Source organism: Vanacampus margaritifer, chromosome 1 (genome assembly GCF_051991255.1).
Source record: "Vanacampus margaritifer isolate UIUO_Vmar chromosome 1, RoL_Vmar_1.0, whole genome shotgun sequence".
NCBI classification, from domain to species: Eukaryota; Metazoa; Chordata; class Actinopteri; order Syngnathiformes; family Syngnathidae; genus Vanacampus; species Vanacampus margaritifer.
Genome location: NC_135432.1, coordinates 13,402,235 through 13,426,945, shown reverse-complemented (window position 1 = coordinate 13,426,945; position 24,711 = coordinate 13,402,235). Strand labels below are relative to the sequence as shown.

Genomic DNA, 24,711 nt, shown 5'->3' with positions numbered 1-24,711 from the left:
CATCCCACATTCTCCCTTCCTTGTTGTGTTCTCCAACATAACACCTCCTCCAGCCGCTCTGCTGATTGAAGTATCAGCTTTGCGGGATCACACTGTCAATAGCTGAAGTGTTGTCGTTAACTAAGAGGGATTGTTCCATGCCGAGGCCGAGGGATCAGGACCTGAGTGGACCCGCTAAAAGAGAGAGAGAGAGAGAGAGAGAGAGAGAGAGAGAGAGAGAGAGAGAGAGAGAGAGAGAGAGAGAGAGAGAGAGAGAGAGAGAGAGAGAGAGAGAGAGAGAGAGAGAGAGAGAGAGAGAGAGAGAGAGAGAGAGAGAGAGAGAGAGAGAGAGACAGTTCATGCTGTGAGCAATCACGTTTAGCTTTTGCTCTTTTTTTTTTGCTTTTGACATCAAATCACGCCTTAACATCCTGTTGTATCTTATTTCCCTCCAAACGGACACACGTGCTCTTTGTAGAAGCGGCACGAGCAACAAAGACAACGTCACAGTTGAGTTTTTTTTTTTTTTTTTGCCGGTGTGAATGATTTCAGCGCTGTCACGCGTCTGAGCAGGAGCGCTGAGAACCAAGCACATCAGTTGGAAATGTAGGCCAAAGCCTCGCCTTTTATTTGCGGGGGATTTTCCCTTCATTCGTGTATGGGAAAAAAAAGAAGTCAGATTGTTCCTCTGAAGAAAGCAGCCCCTTCGCTGTTAATGAATACACCAGTCTCGTCACTGTGGCTGTTGATCTAGACTCGAGATCGGCTAATTAAGCGTGTGCTCATGTATTGTCATTTCTAAATAGGGAGTCTGAAATCAGTAGCAACCCCTTGTTAGACTCCTCGCTCGATATGTGTCACTGCTGCGCTGCATGTTTTTTTTTTTTTTTTTTTGGGCTGCTTCAAAAGAGACTGTTTTGAAAGATTTAAAGGCCAGACAGCACTTTTTGCAGATCTCTGAAACATAGATGCAGACTGCTGTTGCACTTTTGCCCTCTCGCACACACACACACACACACACACACACACACACACACACACTCACACACACACACACACACACACACGTGACTGTGGCAACAGACAATAGCCCTCTTGCTATTCCCCCCGCTTCTTCTGTTATTGTGGGCTTTTATAGTACGCAGCTTTAATGCATTCAGCCTGGAGGTTGCTTTTGGCCGGACACTCTATGGCAGGCAGATATGCCATTGATCTGAGTAATCGTCTGAGTAATTGTGGGAGCAGTTATGATACGGCGCAGCCCTTTGTTTGTGTGCATGCGTTAGCAGCGGGGAGAGAGTGAATGAGAGCGAGAGGTGTTACGTGGAAGAGAAAGGAGAGAGAAAGAGAGAGAGAGAGACCTCACCTCTGCTCTCCTTGAGATGGGATTTTTATGGATGGGTGAGCTTGGTGAGGGCCGAGAACACATAAAGAGTCATTTTCAGTTTGTTGCAGGCAGTTAACCGTGTGTGCATGTTTGTTGAACTTCTAGTAATAGGCTTTTTTTTTTTTCAGCTGTTTGACTTTTTGACACTCTTCCCTTATTATGCTGTGTTCCGCCACACTACAATAACCACTTAGAGCCACGTTAACATTGTAGCCAGTCAACGCTATCGAGGTATACATGCGCACAGATGGGAAAAAAATAGCGTAGATAATGCATGTTGTAAGATTCAGTGAAATTATTTCCAACTGAGAGGCTTTTTTGTTCCAATTCGTGTGCAGCAGGTCAAACACTCCTGCTAGACGCCGGCAAGGCGAGAGGCAGTGCAACGTTTGTCCTGCTAGATTTCGCCTTTGCTTGTGGGCGGTTTGTAATTTCACTGTATGTAAGAGTGTTGTCGAACAGGCTATAGGCCAAATGATAAAAATAATTGGTTCCCCATTTCCACACCAACACTATTTCAAGTTTTCACACCCCTATCCATCTCGTCATCGAGAGCCATCAGGCGGCGGGGCCCTAAACGGCGGCCCAATCAAAATGGACTTCTTTTTAAGTAGCTGGCCAAGTGCCACCCGTCTTCCTTGTTGCTCGGACATAAAACGGATCATATGCTGCAGATAGTAAAGGTCTGTGCAAAGAAGATTTTTGATAAATTTGATGAAGTTTCAAGTCTCTTGGATTACTAATTTGTGGAGATGTGGGCTGTGAATGAAATTACCGGTACATTCTTAAGATGTTCAACTGTGTTAGGAAAGCTAAGATGAGAGCGCGCACACGGATATTGTCAAGATTGGTTGATGGATGTCTAGCTGTCATACAAGCTTATTGTAACTTTAAAAAATGATATCAAGGAGAGCTTGTTATCATCACCTATGTATCACTTCTGCTCTCGATGTCTTGCATTTCATGTCAAGGATCTAAAAAATGACTTGAAGTCAGTTGTGCCTACTGTATATAAAACGTGCCAAATCAATAACAAAGTTAGTTGTTTGGAAAGGTTTGGTGAATTTTACATGAATGCAAAGCTCAGTCGTGACTCGTGCTGCTCATCCCACAGATGCGTGTTCTTTCCAAATGAGGTCATCTTTAACTCATTCAAATCCAAAAACGCGTAAATACATTTTTTTAATACTTTGTCCTTCACTCCCAAAAAGTGTATCTATACGTTTTTATGCAAAAGCATAAAGAAGGCTTTGATGCAGCTGCTGACATAAAGTAGTGGCTTAAAGTAATGGTAGTTATTACAAAAAACGGCCAGCAGGTGGCAGCAGAGTGTAAGAGATCAGCCAGGGCCATGTTGCAACAAGCTCTATTTGACAGTGTTTTCACCAGGAATGTGAATATTGATTAGCTATATTGCAATGCTAATTGCTGCAAAACGGAAACAGATAGAAATATACTTTTTTTCCTGATGAAAGGAGAGACCAATATTTATTTTGTTAGGTTCTATGTTTTTATAGCAATAGAACACAATATTCTGTGGGCCTTGCAAAACCAGTCAAAATCCAGTAAAACAACTGGGAGCGAAGGGGGTTGCTTCAGTGAAAATGGCTAGGAGTGAATGAGTTAATGGGAGTTCTACAACCCGCTTTGAGAAAATTTAAATAGATGAGTAAAGTCCACCAGGCCAATGTTAAGAAAACAACATAGTAAGTTTTCATTGTCCAAACTTTTTTGCTGCACAGATCGGTTTCACCTAAAGCACAGGTGTCGAACTCAAGGCCCGAGGGCCAGATCTGGCCCTTGACATCATTTTATGTGGCCCTTGAAAGAAAATGATGTGCATCAACTTCACGTTTCTTGCTGAAATACAAAAATTGCAAATAGTCTACTCTTTTAAAAATGTTGAGCTGTTGGAAGCATTTTTTGTTGCCAATCCTCTTTTAAAATAAATGTAATAATATTTAAAAAAAACATTTTTACTGACCTCAGATTTTTAAACTATACATGCATTTGTTGTGTATATGTAATATGAGGCGATCATAGATTTATTTGGGTTTAAAGTCATAACAGCCCTCCGAAAGAAACCATATCTGCGATGTGTAGCGTGCTGGTCTCATCTAGGCTTAAAGGGACAATGTGCATTATTTAACGCCAGCTAGTGGTGAACTAATAATTCTTTTATTATGATGATAAGTTGTATGTATGGAAGTAGGCGTGGAAAATGGGACCAATGAAGTGGTCTCAAAATGTCAATGTCTGTCCCATTGAAAATTAATGGGGAAAAGTTGATATTTAATGTTAAATTGTGCGAATACTATAAGTAATGTGAAATAAGACAATATATACTCCGAGAGGCGTGAATTTTTGAAGCAAGTTGAAATTTGAACGTATTATGTGGGAGTTGTCTTACGGTATAAAAGTGTGGAGATTAAAAAACACACATTTGTTTTTCCATCCTGGTTATAGATACTTTTTCTTAGCGTGAGAAATAAAAGTAAAGCGTGAGAGCGTGAGAATGGAGAGAAATGCATGTGCCACACCTTCAATGCGTGACCATTGACACCCCTGTACATAGTGAGATTTATATCACATTAAAAATTCATCAACTTCCTATATTTAGAGAACTACAGTAACAGTATTTGTTATTCACTGTCATGTGAGCGATAGGAATCCCATTTTAAAGTACTGCATTAGTTCCAGTGCTAGCGCTTTCAACGTTTGTCCACAAATGGTTGTCACGATGGTAGCAAGATGAAATAGAATCTTACAGTCCAGCAGTAGCGACGTCAATGCTATAACCAGGATGCATGCAGGATAAACCCCCTCTTTACCTTCCCTCCTTCGTTAGACTCGCCTCACCGGTGGATTGATTGCTCCTATTTGATAGCATGTCACGAGTTAGCCACAACACCGCAGCTTGGCTGACCACATTTCCACTTTCTCCCTTGATTCCTACCTGTGGGCTGAGCTTTTTCTTCCATCACCACTAAAGTCATTTGTACCCTCACACTGTCCTTACTTCACATTTTGCTTGATTGTATTTATTTTTGTTGCGATACCAATATGTATATATTTTTATTTTTACTTTGAGGAATGCTGTTGAAACTGCATGTTGATATTGGCCTGTGATTGTTTTTTTTTTTCTCCTCATGCATGTTCTCTTTAGTGGACTGTATTAAGCCTGTGTTTTTGTTGTGCTTTTTGATGCGCTTGCATTGATGGAATCAACCCTTGAAGAAGATTGCCTTTCAAATCCCCTGGCTGCTAGTGGTGCAAGTAATACACAGTTTGTGTCACACACACTGTAACTGCTTGAGTGTTTGAGTATTATTCCGTCCATTTAATAAAGGGATTAAGTGATCAAAATGGCCCCTTATCTGCAGAAGTGAGCCTCATTGTTAGTTGCAGGAGGTGCAGCAGATGACAGCACATTTCTAGTTGAAATAACACAGCTTCTTTTATTGTTAAGAATTCAGTGGAAGATAGCCAATTTTATGTTTTCGGAATTATGCTGGCCAATCCGAATGCTCAAGTGTTGTTATGGTTTCTTGCCTAAAATATCAACACTTAACACAGCATTTTCTCAGCTTTCGGTGCAAATTCTGGTCTGACCTGTCGATTACAATTTTGTCGCTTTGCAACTCTCTTTTGAACTGTAATTGAAAACATACACTGAGCTGTAACAAGTTCGTTATTACAGGGATGTGATTTTTCCGCTAATTCGCGGAATTCCGCTTTTTTATACCCCCCCCCCCCCCCCAAAAAAAAAATCAGTTTTTTTTATTTATTTTTATTTTTTTAGTAGTTCATTGTGTATGCACATGACTCCGACAGATAACATCTTCTGCTATAACAAAGACATTTGTGGTATGCTCTAATATGAGTTACTTTTCATTTGGTCATGATACAATTATTTGTTCATGAAATTTGAACTCTTCAACATTATTTATGTGTTAACTTAGTAATCACATTAGTTAGATATGATGATATTCTCAGTGATAGTTTTTAAAAGCAAAGGCAGTCCAATGTTTTTGAATGTGACTGATTTTGAGTTGACTAAAACTGCCATTTCATATGGGATAGTTCAATATACATTGGAAATTTATGCTGTTGTTTTGTCTATTTCTTTGTCATGTGAGTGCATTGAAAGTACTTAAAAACACGGAAAACCCTAGCTGGGTGCCAGCGGCCCCCAGACCCCCGGCTAAATTTTCAGATAATTTCACTTTGGTCAAATCACATCCCTGGTTATTAATAAACATTTTTTAATTGAAGACTTGCAATCAAAACATTAAAACCAACTGTAGAATTTTATAACAAAACACAGCCTTGGCTATTGAGCTTGTGAAAATTGGGGATGTTGAATTTTTAGTACCGTAGCTTTTATTTTATTATTATTTTTTTTAATAATGATTGAAAAGCTTGAAATAGATCTTAGTGCCATGTTAGGTCCATGTTGCTGTTACTGCTGCCTGACCACATCTTTAGTATGATGCTTTTTGAAGACCGGATGCTCCATACAATGATGGGGTGAACTTGATCCAACATATCCAATTAGTCTAAAGTTGATCCACAATTTTGCTTTTGTTATATGCACGTTTCATGCATAACTAACTGCAGAAGAGCAAATAATACTCCACATCCTTAAAGTGTGTTAGCTGCTGTGAAGAATATTGCCATTCAGTCTCTTACTCTAGATTTGCACCACCAGCAGTGATTTGCTGAGTGATCTATGGCCAAAACATTAGCTTGCAATTTCACCACAATGTGGGCACAGATTAAAAAGAAAAGCCGTCAGTCTCGAAGCGCGCTGAGACAGAGACAGAGGAGAGGGAGGTTGCGGGGCTGGTGGGACCCACGCTTGCGTTCCGGGCTCAGATATTGATTACAGATTTGTTTTTGTCAGCCTTTCCAGGCTCATGACCCTCACTCTCGTCTTGAGGGCGGGGCTGGAGCAAGCTAGCATGACAGAAATCCCTCAAATACGGAATGTTTGCTTCCAAACCAAGTTCAGTCGCAATTCAAAATCAGCACACCAACATATTTTATGTCTTAATAACCCTTTATCACAATCTCTGTGTTCAGCAAACCTCCACAAACATAATTAGCATGATTTAGTGAGTTGTTAGTATTTACCAATATGTAATTTAACACAAGATGCTGATAAAGCTCAAAACTTGATCTGTAAATTACTCGGGAAGATTGCATGGCATAGCTGCACCCTTGGTTTTGTGCATAACATGACATGTTTGTAATTTCATCTTCTGCCAATCAATTCAGACTAATTAACTGTCTGTGTATTCCAATTCTGGCATCCAATCACATGCAGGCTGTCTTGAGCTCACGAGATGGTGGACAACTCTTTTAAAGTGCTGCTGAAACCTGATTTCAGCAGAACATCTGGGCTAGCATTAATATACTGTAGATACATAACAGCTGAGTGAACAAAGCTGTTAAGAAAGCGGCGAAATCTCAGCATTCAACAGCGGTAATGTTGCGTTGACTTTTTTGTGCGACCTGCGAGCCTCGTGAGACGTGTTTCCGTGTAAAACCAAACGGCTCCCAAGTAAGACAATGACTGCTAGATTAGAGAAGGCCAAGTCTGAACATCTGAGCAGCTGAGTGCCACATCTAAAACACATGCTTTATTTAATAGCACACGGCAGCGTTTGAAACAGAAGAGGCAAGAGGAAATACAGTCATCTGTGACCGAGACGCATAAATCACAATGGCTGTCTGATGTTGATGTGCAAATAGCATCTAAAATTGTCTTCGACAAACGAAACACAAACAATTTGTCTGTTATGATGATACATTGTGGCACTGGCAATGCTTAAAAAAGGAAACTAGCAAATCACTTGAGAAGTGCAACGCCTTGAGTGTATCAATTGATCGGATCTTTGGCTATCATGTGTCAGTTATTTCAAATCTTCCCATATTTTTAGCATTAAACTGGCAAACCAATAAATGCAGGATCAACACTCATAGCGTTTGTTGAGAGGCTTTGAGCGAAAACGGTCTCTGCCGTAGCACAGCACCTCCATACTAACTTTCAATTATTTTTTATTTAGTTTATTACTCCAAAAGCAACAGCAAACACAAAGAGGAGAGTCAGCACTTTAATCCATTACATGTTCATGCACAAAATGACGGCAGATGCATTATTGTTGCAGCTTTTTTCCCCCCTTTATCTTAGCGTGATGTCCGTAAAACAGATTCAAAGATTAAATGTGATTTCCACAGATATGAGTTGAATGACATCTGCTGACACATTTGGTCGTCTATACAGCCATCCCATTTTCTGTACCGCTTATCCAGTGGCAGCCGGCCTTGAGAGGGCGCTAGCATGCCACCCTACCACTATCAAAGAACACTTCATTTTTTTTTTTAATAATAATAAAAGCACAAAATTTCAATATATGTGTATTTTTAGATAAACAATAAATATTATACAGATATTGATGAGATGCGTTCCCGACGGACCCTCCTCTCTAGCACTCCTGAATAGACCTTACCAGGGATCCTCTTTTGGATCCCTCTATACCAGAGGTGGGCAATCTCGGTCCTCGAGGGCCGGAGTCCTGCAGGTTTTGGAGGTTTCTCATTTCCAACACAAGCTGATTCCAATCAACAGGATTGTTATCAGGCTTATGTAGAGCTTGCTGATGAGCTGATCATATATCAGCTGTGTTGGAGAAGATGCAAAACCTGCAGGACTCCGGCCCTCGATGCCCACCTCTGCTCTATACAGTAGTTGGAGCACACCACTTCTTGAGAAGGGGGACCACCACCACCCCGGTCTGCCAATCCAGAGGCACTGTCCCTGATGTCCACGTAGAGGCGTGTCAACCACGACAACAACACAATATCCGGAGCCTTTAGAAACTCCGGGCGGATCTCATCCGCCCCCGGGGCCTTGCCACCGAGGAGCTTTCCAACCACCTCAGTGACTCCGTCTCCAGAGATAGGAGAGCTTTGAATATTGCTGCCATAAAAAAGGATTACGGGTAACATTCTTTAGGTTGGTCACGTGTAACCTAATTCTGAGTTAAAGGTTGCATTGAGACAACTTTCCTGAGCAATTTTAGAATTTCAACAACCTTTCCTCCACCAGCCGCCATTTGCGCTTATCATCATTACGGTCATGGGTGAGCTGGAGCCTATTCTTTTCAAATGAAAGCCATTTATTTTTTTGCTGTAAATGCTTTTCCACACGTATCATTAAAATCGAGACAATCATTCCAGCTTTCCGTTAATGTTTGTTTGATAAAATGTATAATGAAAACAACATCTCTGACTGTTGAGCATGCACATATTTGAAATTTGATCAATTTTGGAAATTGGCAGCCAGCTGATTTGAGATGTATCACTGAAAGGTTAAATCAGATGACAGTCTAAAGCATTTTAACAAAAGGCTGGTTGCTTTGCATTATCTGAGCACATAAACGCCTGTAAAAATGACCATCGTCATTTTGACCCCACCTGTTTTTGCTTTTGTCAAGCTCTTCTATTTTGCCCAGCCGCTACGGATTGAACTTTGAACCCTTCAAAACATACTAGAAAATAATATCTGGTGGCAAACATAGTGACACAGTTTGAAAAACAAATTCACTTGCCAACATGCATTGCTCAAAGGGTTTTGTGTTGTAAAACTAACCCTTAAAGCTGGAGTATATAACCTGTTCTGTAAAAAAAATAAATAAATAAATAATAATAATTTTCACACAAGCCACAACTCGTGTTGATGGCTCAATGCTGATTGAGCTTATTCACTATTATATCTTTTATATCTCGTGTCCATCGGCGACATTCCAACAAACTTCACATAAAATGACGTAGTGGAAATGAATCATTAAATAAATAATAAATCAATAATAGAAACAAAAATACTGCAATAGTTGCCGTTAACAAACTTGGCGTATTTCCTAGTCCTTAGCTGCCCAACAAGGTGCCTGATGTAAAATACATGAGCAAACACAGCAATAATAGAGAATGACTCACTCTTTCTGAATTTTACTGCCTGGCATATATATGTCGGATATCTTGCCTTTTCCAAATAATCTTTTTCTTCCCCCACTGGCTGTCCTTCAATATTTCAATAACGTAATCTACATTTGTGTGGCACAATGATTGAGTGGTTAGCGCATCTGCCCAACAGTTCTATGGTTTGGTATTTCAATTGGTATTTCAAGGGTCCTTCCTTCCTGTGTGGAATTTGCATATGCATGTTCATTTAATTGAAAACCTCTATATACCCACTTAAGGACAATCCTAGGGTCTTTTGCCAATATATGCCCAAAACAGGGTGTACTGTACCGCTTGCCCGAAGTCAGTGTGGGTAAGCGGTTTTGATGATAGATGAAATTTACATTTATGTTTGTCAAATGATGCTAATAATCCTCAACAAATACAATAAAATAAAAGGCTAGAAATTATGATGAACAAAATTGAGACTAAAGCAATGCACTGTTACTTGTGGTGTTTTTAGGAATTGCTAATAATTTAAGTGGGTGTTGCCGCGTCCTTAAGCGTTTTGGCCTGCTGGCAGTCACAGCAGACATGTCTGATTTGTATCTCAACTCTGCTGGTGAGAAAATCCTCGACATACTTGAGTTGAGATGTATTCCAGTGCACCTCCGTCTCGCCATGCTGGTGTTATTGTGCCAGAGGGCAGCACTGAATCCCCAATAATCTGTGGAAAGACAGATCTGCCATATGTGTCTGCCACCACTGCTATCTGTTACAAATTCTCTGCGCGCACTTTACAGAGCGGTAGCCAAGACTGGGTCTGAGCCTTAATGTCAACCTCTGGGAATATCTGCGTGCGAATTGGTTCAATAAAGCGTGACCTTCCCGACCCTACAATGATGCAGAAGGACAAAGTTTTTGCTTTTCAAACTCCTTGCCCACACCTCATTTCCTTCATCTCGGATCACTCATTTGCATCATGTTTTGCAGTTCACACGGCACCTAAGGCATCCTGAAACAGATGCCGTATGGGATTCTTAATTGGCTGAGGCACATTTTTACACATACCTATGCATGCCATACTGAACACAACAGTTTTCATTGCGAATTATACATACAAATAAATACTCCAAATCATACAGATCTACAGACCTACTTTTTTTAAATTCCTCGGGGAACAATGGTTTTCTACATTCTGCGCTCCAGTTCCGTCTTTATGGACCGGCTCGCACGAAATTGTCCATATGGAGCTGTTTGGCCAGGGGCACTGAGATGTGCATCAAGCCACATATGCTGATCTTACATCCCCATAATCAAGAGCAGCAGCGGATTCTTTTTTTGGGCTTTAAAGTGCTGTTTTGTTTTAGTTGAAGTTTTAACTCCTTTTTTTACTGGCAACTTCTCAAATCAGCCACCCGGAGAATACACAGTCAGCTGTTTTCTGTTCACATTCTCTTTGCTCCGAATATCCTATCAAACAGCCTTGTTTGTTTCGATGCTTGTAATTAGGACTATTCACTATTGAATATTTTGTGATGATTCCATTAATTAATGGAATAAGCAGATACAATTTTATTTTTCATCAAATGGTATTATTTAGCAGGATTGATGTTGTACTCACCAGCCTTTTTGAAACGGATTCAGTTACTGGTTCCGGTAATTGTTTTTCAAAGTAAAAGCACATGTTTGCAAATGTCTAATTTTGTCTGTTTTCATGAAGGACTATAGAAACGCTGAAATTGAAATAAGAGGTTTTGGACAATTTTAAGTTAAACAACGGCTCTAAACAAATACTTGATAATTACAATTGGTGCCGATCAATTTGATAGTCAATTAGTTGCTGATTAATCCTTTTATTTTGTCACCTCTACATGTACCCATCAGTGTGGGCATGTCTGCTGAATGCACTGAACCCACATCATACTTATCTGTTAGGTGTCAATCAATCACTACTACTATAACCACCTGGAAAAATGGATGCTATTTTCGTCTAGCATATTTCTTATGCCTGCCCATTACTGCATGTTTTTTGCCTCGCCACGCCGCGCCAGCATGAATCCCACGCTGGATGTCACGGGCTTGTATGTACATGTATAATGTATGCAGAAACAAATACATGATTTTACAAAGACTTTATTCTCATAAATAAATGCAATATAATTGACTTAGCTGCGGCACGTAAGTTTGTGAGGTCAAATTCCACCAATATGATTGCATCCTCTCTAATTCTGCATCCAAGGGCAGTCAAAACAAGCTAAATGTGCACTCGATATCTGAGACGCTGATGTTTTTGGCTGACACTCATGCCTCATTAACCCAGTGAGACATATCCTTTTTCAAGAACCACATCAGCTGTTAACATAAGATCACTGACAATCACTATTTTGCATTTGGCTCACAAATACGATTCATCTCGTCACCTTCTTGAACAGGACCTTGCGCAATATAGTCGGTGTGCCCCTCGAGTGGTACAATGTGTGCATTTCTGCATATGTGAGCAGGAAGAAAGCAACGTAATGAAACAACCATTGAAATGCATCCATGCATGTGGGGGATGCATGAGTTTTAGATTTGCCTGTGAACTGATTGTGAAGTTCACATTATAGCTTGGATGACTTACATTACGTTATAAGCACTGAGCCTGGTCATTGTAATAATTTCCCGGAATAATACACCACGATGTGACACGCAGCAGATTCTTGCACTAAATCCCCAAACGCTACAGAATCACTCCAGGGTGTTTATTGTGTCTAAATAATGTATAGACACAGCCTTTCCAAGTTGACAGTGAAAAATGTTGGGTCAACTCCCTAGATAGATTGCATTTCACTGAAAAATAATAGATGATAGATGTAAAATTAAATTCTTGGATTAATTTTCCAACTCCTTTGGGGTTAGTAACTTTGCCGTACGAGGCCTGTGCTAATGATGCTGTTATGTCCTGCTCTTTTTGCAGATGAACATGGACATTTGAAAATATACCTGCCCAAGAAGCTGCTTGAATGTCTACCCAAATGCACCTCGCTGCCGAAGGAGAGACACCGATGGAACACCAATGAGGTAAAAGCACAGATTTGTCTCTGGCGAAAAAACTATTATAGTCCAGACATATAATGTGTAATGTGTAATTTGCATTTCATATTTTTAGATTACAAAAACATGTCTGTGCCATAATATTTATTTACACACATAAAATGTTATATGATGATCTAAAAACACGATTACTAACAAAAACAAACCTGCACAATGCTTGTGCTACACAGTGATGTTTTTTTTTTTAAGTTTTATGAATTTAATGTGAATGTAGTCATGCGTAAAATTGAATTTTAAGTAGAAATGATTGAAAATGAAGCCAAAAATGTGAATGAGAATGGAAGAAAAATAAGTGCTAGGGATCCTGATTTTCTTATTTGTAAACAATACTCAAAATTAAAATGAAATAAACAATGTGTAATTTGTAACGTGTATATGAGGTGACAACTGAATACCAGTAGATGCAGTCAACGATGGTAAATACAAAAGGATAGCAATACTTTGTAATTTTGTACATCACATCAAGTGTCCATCTGTCATTCATTTGCTCCTTGCTCCCCAGCCCAGTTATGAAAAAATGCAAAAGCTTTGCATTTCTAATTGGCTGATGCTGTTACATGTTTGCCCTCTCTGACCCGCATTGTGCTGCAGTCTAAATTAATTAACACAGCTTTGAAATTGATCTCAAACTGTAATTCTAAGCCCTTGACAGGGCTAAATGCTTTCGGCTACGGTCGTTAGCATGTCTGCGCACGTATTAAAAAGCATGTTTGTTTTTAACAAAGCCCAGCTACTGTGTTTCTGGCGGCACAATCTTATATGGAGCTGATAAGAATGTAGAAAAAGCAAGACAAAAATATGATCCCAGTAGTGGTGTCTTATGCAAGTCAATATGTTTTAGCCTGACAGAAGAGAGCAAGGAATAATTTCCTAAAATGAAGAATGTTTCAGTGCGCAAACATCATTACTGGCATGAAAGGAGAGTGAGACTTTTGATGTGACATTAACCTTTTGTGAAAATAATAATCAGTGCATCTATCTTATCATCAGGCCTAAGTGGTAAAACATAGCTATACCAATCCAAACAAGCACAACAAATACAGTAAATGGTACCATATCAACCGATATGTATTTTATATTGTTTTATTGGGCGTTATGCTAATTGTATAACAATGAAACAAATGAATTCACACATTTTTCTTTAATATGAAAATGAGCAAGTATTGTTTTGGATAAAAATAAAAACCTTTTCATCGAATTGTAATCATATTTGAAATTTCTTATTACTATTATTATTATTGTTACAATTCAATCATTAGTATAGTAGATAGCATTTCTAAAAACAGAATGCCGAAGAGATGATGACAAGCAGAAATAATTGGCTTGGCTCAGATTTCATATAGAAGCACCAGAGTCCACCATTGGTATGTAACCAGAACTTTAATTCTGTTTAATCAGACAAAAGTTACCTGTAATGTGTTTTTAATGAAATACAGACCACAGTGCAACAGTAACACTGCAAACCGTATTACTTAGTATACTCTTAACAGAATGGTGTGTTCAAAGTGGGAAGCGCTTCCTCTATGGAAGGGCCAGAAGACTGAGGCCATGTATGTTTTTTGCAAACGGGAGATATTTTTCTGTGGCTTGCCCTGTCATCCACCCGTCCGCAGGGATTACATTTTATTTTTAATTTTTTTTAAACATAGGTTTCTAAAAACTCCGGCCAAAGTGAAGATTTGCGTATTTTTTCGGCTCCGTTTTACGTCGTCCCCTACACATGTCACTCAATCACATATCTCAAGTTGTTAAAAAAGAAGAAAAAGAAGGCAGCGTGGATTCGCTTCCCCACGGGAGAGACCATGTTTGTATGTGTGTGTGGTGAGTGGGAAAAAAAAAAGTTGTTAAAAAAAATACGCTTTTTAAAATGTAAAACTGGTTGGCAATCACTGATTGAGATGTAGGAGTTTTTTGATGGGATGCTAAAGGAGTTTTAGAATTAAGTTATTCCCTGAGAGGAAGCTCGTTGACACACAATTTGGAAATCCCGCTGGCATCGCCTCTTTGTGATTGGTATTGTTGTTTTACCATGTTTGTAAAGATCTGGTAATTGGATGTGTTAGCCACAACAGCCACCATCGATAGTAAATGCGAGAGTGGTGCTCATTGGTAACAATCCACAGGTACACCATATCCATTTTTTTTTGGTGAATCAATATATTATATTTATGTGAGTGTCATCATTAACATTTTATTTGATTGAGGTCGCATGCAGCTTACTTTTTGGAAACTTCAGGACGAAGCATGAGTGAGTGGTCACTTCTGCGATGCGGTGAACTGGCATTGATATTCATTTGATGCTATCCTCACAATTACACCCAGGTGGATCCGTGAGAGAGAAATGTGTCGGAATACATTTCAAGCATTTAGCCGAAAATTTGATCAAGCGAAACTCCTTTCTTCATTTGTCTTTTCTTCGTTTACTTACCCAAATATAAGAGAGTGATGAGCAATTATATGGCTCTATGATTAAATCGTGATCAGTGCGTGTTACTCTGCCAGCTGCCTTCAAGTGATCCAACAATGTCCATTTAGAAAAAATACCAAACTTTGCGATGACTGGAAAAGCAAACATTAGACATAGATATAACAGTCAAAGAAGTTTACCTTGCTACCATGCTGCTCAAGTACCAAAAAGGGGCAAATCCTCTCAGGGCTCCTTTTGCTTTTTGTCACCATGACACCATGACCTCTATTTTGCTAGACATTTCCGTTAAGATGGGAATCATTGGAGAGAAGGACATCTCACACAGGGACGGCTTTAGACTTATATCCCCTTCATGCTCAAACACTGTCTGCCTCTTGTTTGGTTATGCTGGTGTGAAGGTTGTAGGGCCTGAGATATCCTGGAGAATTACAATTTCCCAGCTGCCGTATGCAATACAAAGCTCAAATTCAAACAATGCAGTATTATCGGAAACAATTTTAACTTCTGTCAGGCAATGACGTGAATATATAATATATGCTTGATTCATTTGTATGCAAGTCATATCAACTCATTTGCTCCCAAAAACGTATAAAAATGTTCTAATTTAAATATTGCCATGGTCCCCAAAACGTATTTATACGTTTAAAAAAGAAAGAAAAAGTTTGTATTTATTTATGCTAGAGCAGCCTCTGACCTGAAGAGGACGCTTAAAGCAAAGGTAGTTATTTCAAAGAAAGACCAGTGGGTGGCAGCAGAGTATCAACCAGGGCCATGTTGCAAAAAAGCTCTTTTGCCCAGTGTTTTAAACAGATTTGTGAATAATGATGAAACTTAGCCATAATGCTAATTGCTGCAAAACGGAAACAGATAGAAATATATATATATTTTCCTGATGAAAGAAGAGACTATAATCTTTCTTTTGATTGGTTCCATGTATTTATAGCAATAGAACACAATATTCTGTAGGCCTTGCAAAATCAGTCAAAATCCAGCAAAACAGCTGGGAGCGAAGGTGGTTGCTTCAGTGAAAATGGCTGGGAGTGAATGAGTTAATAACTAGGGACATAACGATATCCTGACATCACGATACAATAATTATCACGATATGAACCGTCACGATACAATAATTATCTCAATATTGTCGAGAGGTTGGCAATGTAAAAAAAAAAAAAAAGCCCACGATTACAATCAACGGTCACAATCATTAGGCTTCCATCCTCCATTCTAGTGGTCGGGATGTCAATCATTAAATATTCAATGAGATTTCATACTGCCCAAAGGCTTAAATAATAAACGACAAATCTTTTGGTGCCCTAAGACTTTTGTACAGTACAGTTTAACATTTTTTACCAAGCAACCCCCACCTCCAATTTTTCTAAAGTATTCTAATTGCTGTTTGAATTCATTCAAATAAAAAGTATTTGATGTTGATCTGGTATTGACATACTTTTTGCAAATAAAGTATCAAAGTCATAATTTTGGTATCATGACAACACTGGTAAATTTTGGTGTGTCAAAATATGTCTTAATGTGAAACGGGTCCATGGCACAAAAAAAAAAAAAGTTGGGGACAGCTGGCTTAGAGAAAAGCTGTATCTTACGTTTACCTTTGAAAGTTGTGTAGTAACTCTCCTGTGGGTGAAAGGCATGAGTGAAGTCCATAGATGAGCAGTGCTCATTATTTTGAAGGTCCTCTTAGGGATAAACCGTCTTGACTTTTAACAAGCGACTCAATATTGCATCATTTTAAAGCACTGACAAACAGAATGTTGCTAAAATTCTGACAGCGACAATCTCTCCTCACTCAGTCTTAAAAAGCCAGGGAGTGCTGCATGAAGTCTCGTTGGAGGAGTGCGCGACGCCCTCAGGCTGTAATGAACGACAAAGCGCTCCAAGCACTGCGAGCGCTCACTCATCTTAGTGGCGACTGCTTCTGAACTGGTGCTGAATTGCAGCATTCAAGAGAGCAGCTGCTCTGGCCTGCTACACATTTAATGCCTATGTTGTCAGGACTAAGCCGGTGTTCCTCGCACCGCTGCCGGCACGGCGCCCACTGTACATTCAAGGTGTCGCCAGGCAGAGCGTGTAACAGATGACGAAGAAGGTGATCAAAACCCTCAACAAATACAATTAAAGGTGAGATTGGATAAACCCCAGCGCCTGTCGGTAACACCGTAAGATAGGCGCAACACTGACAGGCACGATTGGCTGCACGGCGTTGTAATCATTCAGCCCTTATCTTTGACTAACCCGCTCTTGTCAGTGTTATCTGGCATGCTGCACTTATGATTTCTCACAACAATTCTCTCATTTGAATACAATTACGGAGATGAGACCAACATGTGTTTAAATGTGTCACATTAAACAACAATGGTGCTGTGTCTGTGTGCGGCGGAGGTACTGGCCAATAAAAGGCTCTTTCCTCTTCTCCTCCGGCCGCTCTCCTATAAAGCATCAGCTTTTATGGACACAGACAAATTAGGTTTTTGTGAGGTGTATGGCAGACCCAATACTTTGGCCCCTTTAGAATAACCTGACCTCATTAAAACATAGCATAAATGCCTTTTGTCCCTCGGAATTAATGTGACATGTTTAGAGGGGCCATCTCAGTCATTACACACACTAAAGCTGACCCATCCGTGTTGTTTTCACGGGTGTCCATGCTTGCGCTGGTCTAATCAAACACTAAACCGTGCTTGATTCAAATTTTTTTTCCCATCTTTAGTCGAGTTCTTCCTCCACACGCAGTGAATGCAGGCTAATTAATATGATTCCTACCAATTGCTGGTGTTTTTGCGGAAATGTTTATTAGTTTTTCTGATGCAGTCAGTGGAAGTTAAAGGTCAATTTTTTTTATAATCTACATGTTTAATTTATTTCTTTATTTTTCTCCAGAGTATATTGCAAACTGTTTTTTAGGGCAGAGTGCCAAAAATGTCAATAAATAATATTGATGGATTTGTATGGATATCCTGTGGGGACTTTTGAATAAAGGTTTGTTTTTCATTCATATCATCTCTTAACTGAACTGCTGTGTTAAGCCTTATGGCAAAATGCCTGTACAATTTACTTTGGCGCTTCACAGAGCACAGTTTGTCAGGAATAGCGTTGCTTTTTGACAGCTACTTCGATTTCTTTCTTTAGCACAATCACCCAGGGTAATTGATGTATTTGTGAGGAGTCAAGTGATCATATAATTTGATTTCGCTGCAGAACCTCTCCGTCGCAGTTTACTAAATACGTTTCATGCTGTGTTTTCACCTCATCACATCATGGCATTTGAAAAGTTGGACGGAATTGGCCGCTTGACTTCTCGGTAACTTCCTGAGAGCTTGATACGTTTTCTGATCATATTGCTAACTGTGAATTTGTTCTAAGAACCTACCGGTCAGGTTGTTGTAGGTGTCCTGCACTGCATGTGTGTGCAACACTATCCTCTCAAGGTGTGGGTATTGCGTGACCTCTAAGGTAGCAGATACAGGTCACTTCACCCCTTGTGGGAAGCCTTTAAATTGAACCCAGCTTGTGTCTTCGATTTCTTACACTCTTCTTCCTCTGGTGTCCCTCCTTTACTCACCCTCACTCTCTTTTCCCTCACGTGTTCACTGAGCTGTAAAACTATTCAGGTATAGATGTGAAGATTTCTACCTTTTCCTGTGAATTGCCCGGTCAGGCGGTTTTGAGTGTGGAAGCATTTTATAAGAGAATTGGATTTCATTTGATAAATAAAGGAAAATAATGAAATCCAATTTTATTTGTATGTACGAGGCAATCATGTTTATCTTCACGACATGGCAACTTAAACAAAACAGCCACCGTGTTATACGTTTAAACAGATGCTTGTTTGGTACAAATAATGGTTATGTTACATGGTTTGGGAGGACATTCTGGTATCATATTTTTTTAATAGCTTTAAAAGTGTCCTCAGAATAGTCTTTGTTGTATTCATGGTACATTCATATTTTACCATGGAGTTGTGTGCACACACTGAGGTCACGCAGAGAGGCTGAAAAGGAAAGTGAGAGGCTGAGAAGGTGCAGATAAAAATCCATAAACAATACACAATACACATCTTTACCAGTCACTGAATACTGATTTTAACTAATTTGGGATGTTAATTCTTTATAGAAAATATACATATATATATGTACAAAAAAAAGTGTGTGTGAACATTTTCATTCAAATTGTATGATAATGCAAATTAGCCTAACATGAAAACTCAACTTAGCACAAAATCTTCACACAAAACATACAATGGAAGGGAGTGGAATTTAGTACCATCGAGTAGACAAAAAAAAAAAAAACTCTGAAAGAGATTGCAAACAAAATTAATGCCAGCTTTGCTCTTGTCACTTGTACCCCGATGGAATACAAAAACAGTGTTTTAACATCCTGTCGGAAGTGTCAGGAGATTGCAGCTTACAAGAAAGCCACTGCTAAGCTATATTACTTCATTTTGAATTATGCATGTTTCTTCAGATAGCATATTGCTCAGGAGAAGTGCTATATTGTTCAGCCAGTGTGCTTAATGCTTGGCGACTGTGATCAAGATATTCAAGTTGACATCACAACTGTAGAAATTACTGGATATAAGAAAGAGAGAGAAAAAAAAAACTGGTTTCACTCTAAAACATGTATTTGATGAATTTAAAAACGGAATGAAAGTGCTGCCTTGAGATTTGCAGAAATAGTCAAATCTTTCTGTTTGACAAAATTCAAAGTATGCATCCTGATGGAGTACATCCATCTGAATGAGCTTTATCTCAGTTGAACTCCTTGTGGAAATTGCCAATCAAATTGTACCGGTACCTTGGCTGGACTGCGCCTTAGCAGAGTTCATACCCGGAAGACTTGCTCTTTCAGTTTTATTCGGGGGTGTTTTAAAAACACTTTCTGTAGCTTGGCATTTGTTCAGCTCCGCTGGTTCTCCCATTTTGTGTTTGGCCAACAACATTTCTGGCTTGCAGAAGAACATCATGAATCTTCTTATTTCGGTTGAGGCAGTGAAAACAAGGAGTGTGGCTTCTTCTATCACGCCTCACAGGACAACAGATTTTACAGGGTCAGAGACTCATAGGAGAGTTGATTTCAGATGATAATGATGAGATGAAGGAGGCTTCTCTTCTCCAGGAAATCCCTTTGACTGTTCTTTGGCGGCCCGTATTGGTTCTTGCAATTCATTCAACCCTGCTGACTTCCCCTATTCACTGTCTTTGGTCCATCACACTTTATCTTTGTCTCCCCCTTTCGGGCTTGCTGTGTGCTCATCTCTGATCTCTAAAGGTCCTTGAGATTGAGTAGCCAGCAACAACGTCAGGCTGGGATACTCTGCGGGCCTTTTTGGAACGCAGCCCATCATACTCTTTTCGATCTGATCGACGGCTCTGGGCATGGCTGTGCTTCTATCACCCTGCTGCATTAGGCCTTCAAATGATTAAATTCTTATTGTCAAAGACGGGAATAACAAGAATGAGCAGCTTTGCAAGCTCTAGGACCACAAATGGTACATTTGATGTATATATGTAAACCATCTTCAGTATTTGTTTTTGTTACACCATGGAGAAGATATTTGTAGAAGCAAAATATATACCGGATGGCTATAATCTCAGAGATGTATTAATGTGAGTGTTTAATGTAAAGTTTATTATTATGCTTGTTGCTTGCAGTGATTTTACAACTGTGCTGCCTCTTAATGAGAGATGTGTCTTAACACCATGGCAAACTACAAGCACAATATATTGTTAAATGAACATCACATTGTCTGTGCAAAGGCAGCATTTGTTGATACAGCTCTTGTATTTTATTTTATTTTTTATTTTATTTTTTTTAGGAGAGCTCAGTATTGTTCATTCGATTTGACATCATCATTGCTCTCCTTTTTTTAAAACAAACAAACAAATAAATTAAAAAAATATATATATTTTTAAAAAAAAACAAATAAATTAAAAAAATTTAATAAATGTTTTTTTTAAAATATATATACATATATATATATATACATATACACACATATATATATATATATATATTTTTTTTTTTTTGTATGTGGGTGAGTATGTGTATGTGCGTGTGCGTGCGTGCGTGCGAGCGTGTGTGTATTCATCAGCTCACCTAAAGCCCATTAAAAAAAATCCCATACTAATAATATAATATAATAATAAATTGCCAAATGCAGAAACATCAATGTAAGTTATCACGATGTAGTGGCTCTCGCTAACAGACAGAATTAAGTAACCAGAATTAGGTTAAAAAATTCTATATACGTAACTCTTGTATTTGATAGCTAATGAAAGCGGTTATAAGTTTATGGCTGGTTGTTTGCATTACTGCTTCGGATTTTGTTAAGTTTTCTTTTTTTTTTGTCCTCAAATCTGCCAGTTTCATCTTCTTAGTCTTCTGTTCCATCAGGATTGCAACATCTCTTTTGATAAAATGTCCTTGAGCCCTTTGGTCCCAGTGTATGAAGCCCCCTTTTCTCCTGCAAGATGTTTACACATCAATAAACTTGGCTCAGTTTGAAAAATAAAGCTGACAAGGACATAATGATCCATCCCCATAGGTCCATGATCCAGGCCTGAGAAAGTTCTTCAAAACCTTTTTTTTTTTTTAAGCTCCCATACAGTCGCAGAACAAGGATGCTCTCTGTGGATTTTCTTCTAACAGTTGTTTAAAGTGATAAGAAACAGGAATGACTCTTTGTGCTCATCTGCTGTTGTTCCCTGGTCACCTAAATGTCGAAAACGTACCTTTGCTGCTGCAAATCTTGCCCATGTTTAGTGTACCCAATAAAAGTTGAGCTCAAAACCGTTTTCAGTGAAGAATGAATTATACTGAGCACACACTGAAAGCAGAGTAGGGTGTTTATGGGATTGCTCTCAGCTCTCCCTGTTGATTATATTCTGCACTAGTGCATTTTCTGCCTTCCAAAAGACAGCACATTTGAAAACCTTTCTGGCAGCTGACGTTCTTGGATGTAGAATGCAAAGTACAGGAAGATTTGAGATTTTGACCAAACTGTGTAAATGCAAAATCGTTATTAACTGTATGAAATATATTGGATTTTTTTCTTTCCATATAATTAAATACATTTATTATTAAAATCTGGGTGAAGAAATAGGACTGCTTTGCTTTTGTCCTGTGTATCATGATAGAAGAGTGGTTAGCACATTTTCCTCACAGGTCTGAGGGTTTGAATATCCTTCTCATATGATGTTTGCTTGCTTTTCTCAGTGTACTCCGGCTTCCTCCCACATCTTAAAAACATGCATGCTACGCTCATCCTTAAGTGTGAGTGTGAATGGTTGTTTGTCTGTATGAGCTCTGCCATTGATGAGCACCTAGTCCGTAGTGCACCCTGCCTCTTGCCCTAAATCCGTTGGGCTAGGCCACAGTTCACCTAATCAGGATATGCACTCAGGAAAATGGATGAATTGATGATGACTTTGACCTCTGTTCCGTCAGAGGCAGATGAAGAAATAAATTGGATATATGCTATACGGACTGCATGCAGACGCTGGAATTTGAATTTGTTAACCTTATGATTGTAAGTGCAGTCTTTAGCCATATTTAAATATGTGTTATTGCTTCCTTCCTTGTGATCTCGTGACAGGCTTGGGGAGTAACGGAATAAATGTACGGCCATTACGTAATCAGCTTGCATTAAAAAAAAAGTATTCCATTACAGTTACAGGAAAGAAAAAAAAAGAGAGAGAGAGAGAGAGAGAGAGAAAGAGCGCAAACGAGCGCGCGCGAGAGAGAGAGAGCGCAAACGAGCGCGAGAGGGAGAGAGAGAGAGAGAGAGAGAGAGAGAGAGAGAGAGCGCAAACGAGCGCGAGAGAGAGCGAGAGAGAGAGAGAGAGAGAGCGCAAACGAGCGCGAGTGGGACCGTTGCTACCTGTCGGGGAGGTGGGGACGAACGAACTGACTAGTTGTGTCCTCGACACGTGGGCAGTTTAAAAAAAGCTTCACGGACGGTAGGAGGAAATGCGACCGGTATTCACTGGAACTTACTCGGAGCGAAAGTTTGAGCTGAGAGTCCAGCGGCATGCTACGCGCTGTAGCTTCTTGCTAGCTAGCCCGCTAGCCTACAACCATAATGTGAGTTACACCTTCCAAACAAATCTTCCTCCCACCAACTCACTATTTAAACATCATACACTACATTAAACGGTTAAACTTGTGACTGGGATAAAAGTTCATTTTGCAGTTGATGTCACACATCGTCATCCTCATCCTCATTGGATGTCTGTCTGTCTGTCTGTCTGTCTCTCTATCTATCTATCTATCTATCTATCTATCTATCTATCTATCTATCTATCTATCTATCTATCTATGAGATGTGGTTGCTTTCAGTGACAGTTCGAATATGGCCTTCAATCAATCAATCAATAGACTACATGCTTTTTAATTACACTGGGATTTTTGCTATTTGTAGGCTGACCGGGTCACTATCACCCGCAAATAGCAGGGGCACATTGTATAGAATATATATTGTGGTGATATTTATTTATATTTTGTCTTCATGAGCATACTCAATATTGGAGTAATCCAAAAGTAATCCAGTTATATTACTTTAATGTTATGGTTCTTGGATTACGTTACTAACTACATTTTTTAGCAGGTAACTGTAATGGATTACATTTTAAAAGTAACCTTCCCAAGCCTGTCTCGTGAAATGTTATCAATGGATAGCCATCATATGGTCTACTGCTGCTCTTCTTACGAGGTGGGTCAAAAAGTTCCCAGGACTGGTGTCACAAAAGATGTATTTCAATCCCAAACAATGCAGGACGCAGCCTCGCCATTCCGAATGAAGTGTATACATGACGTTCGTTCGGATTGACGAAACGAATATACTACCCCTGTGATTCTGAATGAAATTCAATTCGGATTCAGCCTTTTCATTCCGATTGAGGTGTTTATATAGAGCATTTTCATTCCGTTTGGCCGTTCGAATTCATTCTAATCGGAATACATGGCACTGTGTAAACCGGGCTATTGTGGGCCTGACGATCAACCAGCGTGAACCTGCGGCGTTTGCTTGGTAGAGTGTGTGTGAAGAGGCGAGAGTTGTGGCAGTACATTACGCCTGCTCGCAATGTGGTGGCCAAGCAGAACATCACCATGTTGACCTTGCTCAGTGGGATTTCTTCCTCTTTCTCAAGGGGACCCACTTTAAAGATGTGGGCGACATCAAGAGGGCTGTGATGACAGGCCTGTAGAGGATTGTAGAAGAAATCTTCTAGGAGTGCATGAAGATGCATTAGAGAAAACTGGGAAAAGTGCCTTTGACTCCAGGGGGTTTCCTTCCAAGGGAAAAGTTTGGATTTGAAAGCTTTTGTGGCACCAGACGTTCAGTCCTGGAACTTGTCTGACACACCTCATATAATAGCTCCAGAGAGCTGATTGCCGTTTGACTCACCTATAGACACGGTTTGGCGTCGATTTTGGGTGAAAGACAGTTTGCCTTTGGCTTCAGTCTAAGGGGTTGAGGTGCCAAAGATCCTGTAATAACCCGTCTCCTCTCCTCGCTTCTCTACTCAGCCTGTCCTTTAGCAGAACCTTGAAGCACCATTGAAATTCCGTTCTGCCTTTTGAAATCTTGCTTGATGAGGCAACACAGACCCACAATGGCTTTTCTGTTCTCCCACCGCACCGCTATTTTTCAATGTCATATTTATATACTTTAAGTAGAAAGGATAGAATGTGCTTTGATGGTATCTAACAGCAAAAATGCTAAGAAATCCCTTTTTGGCCAGCTGTATGATGTGCTGTGTTACTCCCATGAGATGTTATGAGATATTAACCCTTGGGTTATATTATGTGTAACCAATCGTGTGTTAATGCAAACATTTAT

At 39.5% G+C, this 24,711-nt stretch overlaps 1 protein-coding gene across 9 annotated transcripts in view; it reads left to right on the top strand.

Moving 5' to 3' along the window:
- camta1a (calmodulin binding transcription activator 1a) overlaps nucleotides 1–24,711 on the top strand; it is a 347,902-nt gene that overhangs the window by 2,929 nt on the left and 320,262 nt on the right. For all 9 annotated transcript variants that reach the window (XM_077575728.1, XM_077575685.1, XM_077575652.1 and 6 more), the window contains exon 3: nucleotides 12,291–12,394. In XM_077575728.1, coding sequence (XP_077431854.1) covers nucleotides 12,291–12,394 — 104 coding nt within the window. The remainder of the gene's footprint in view (nucleotides 1–12,290; nucleotides 12,395–24,711) is intronic.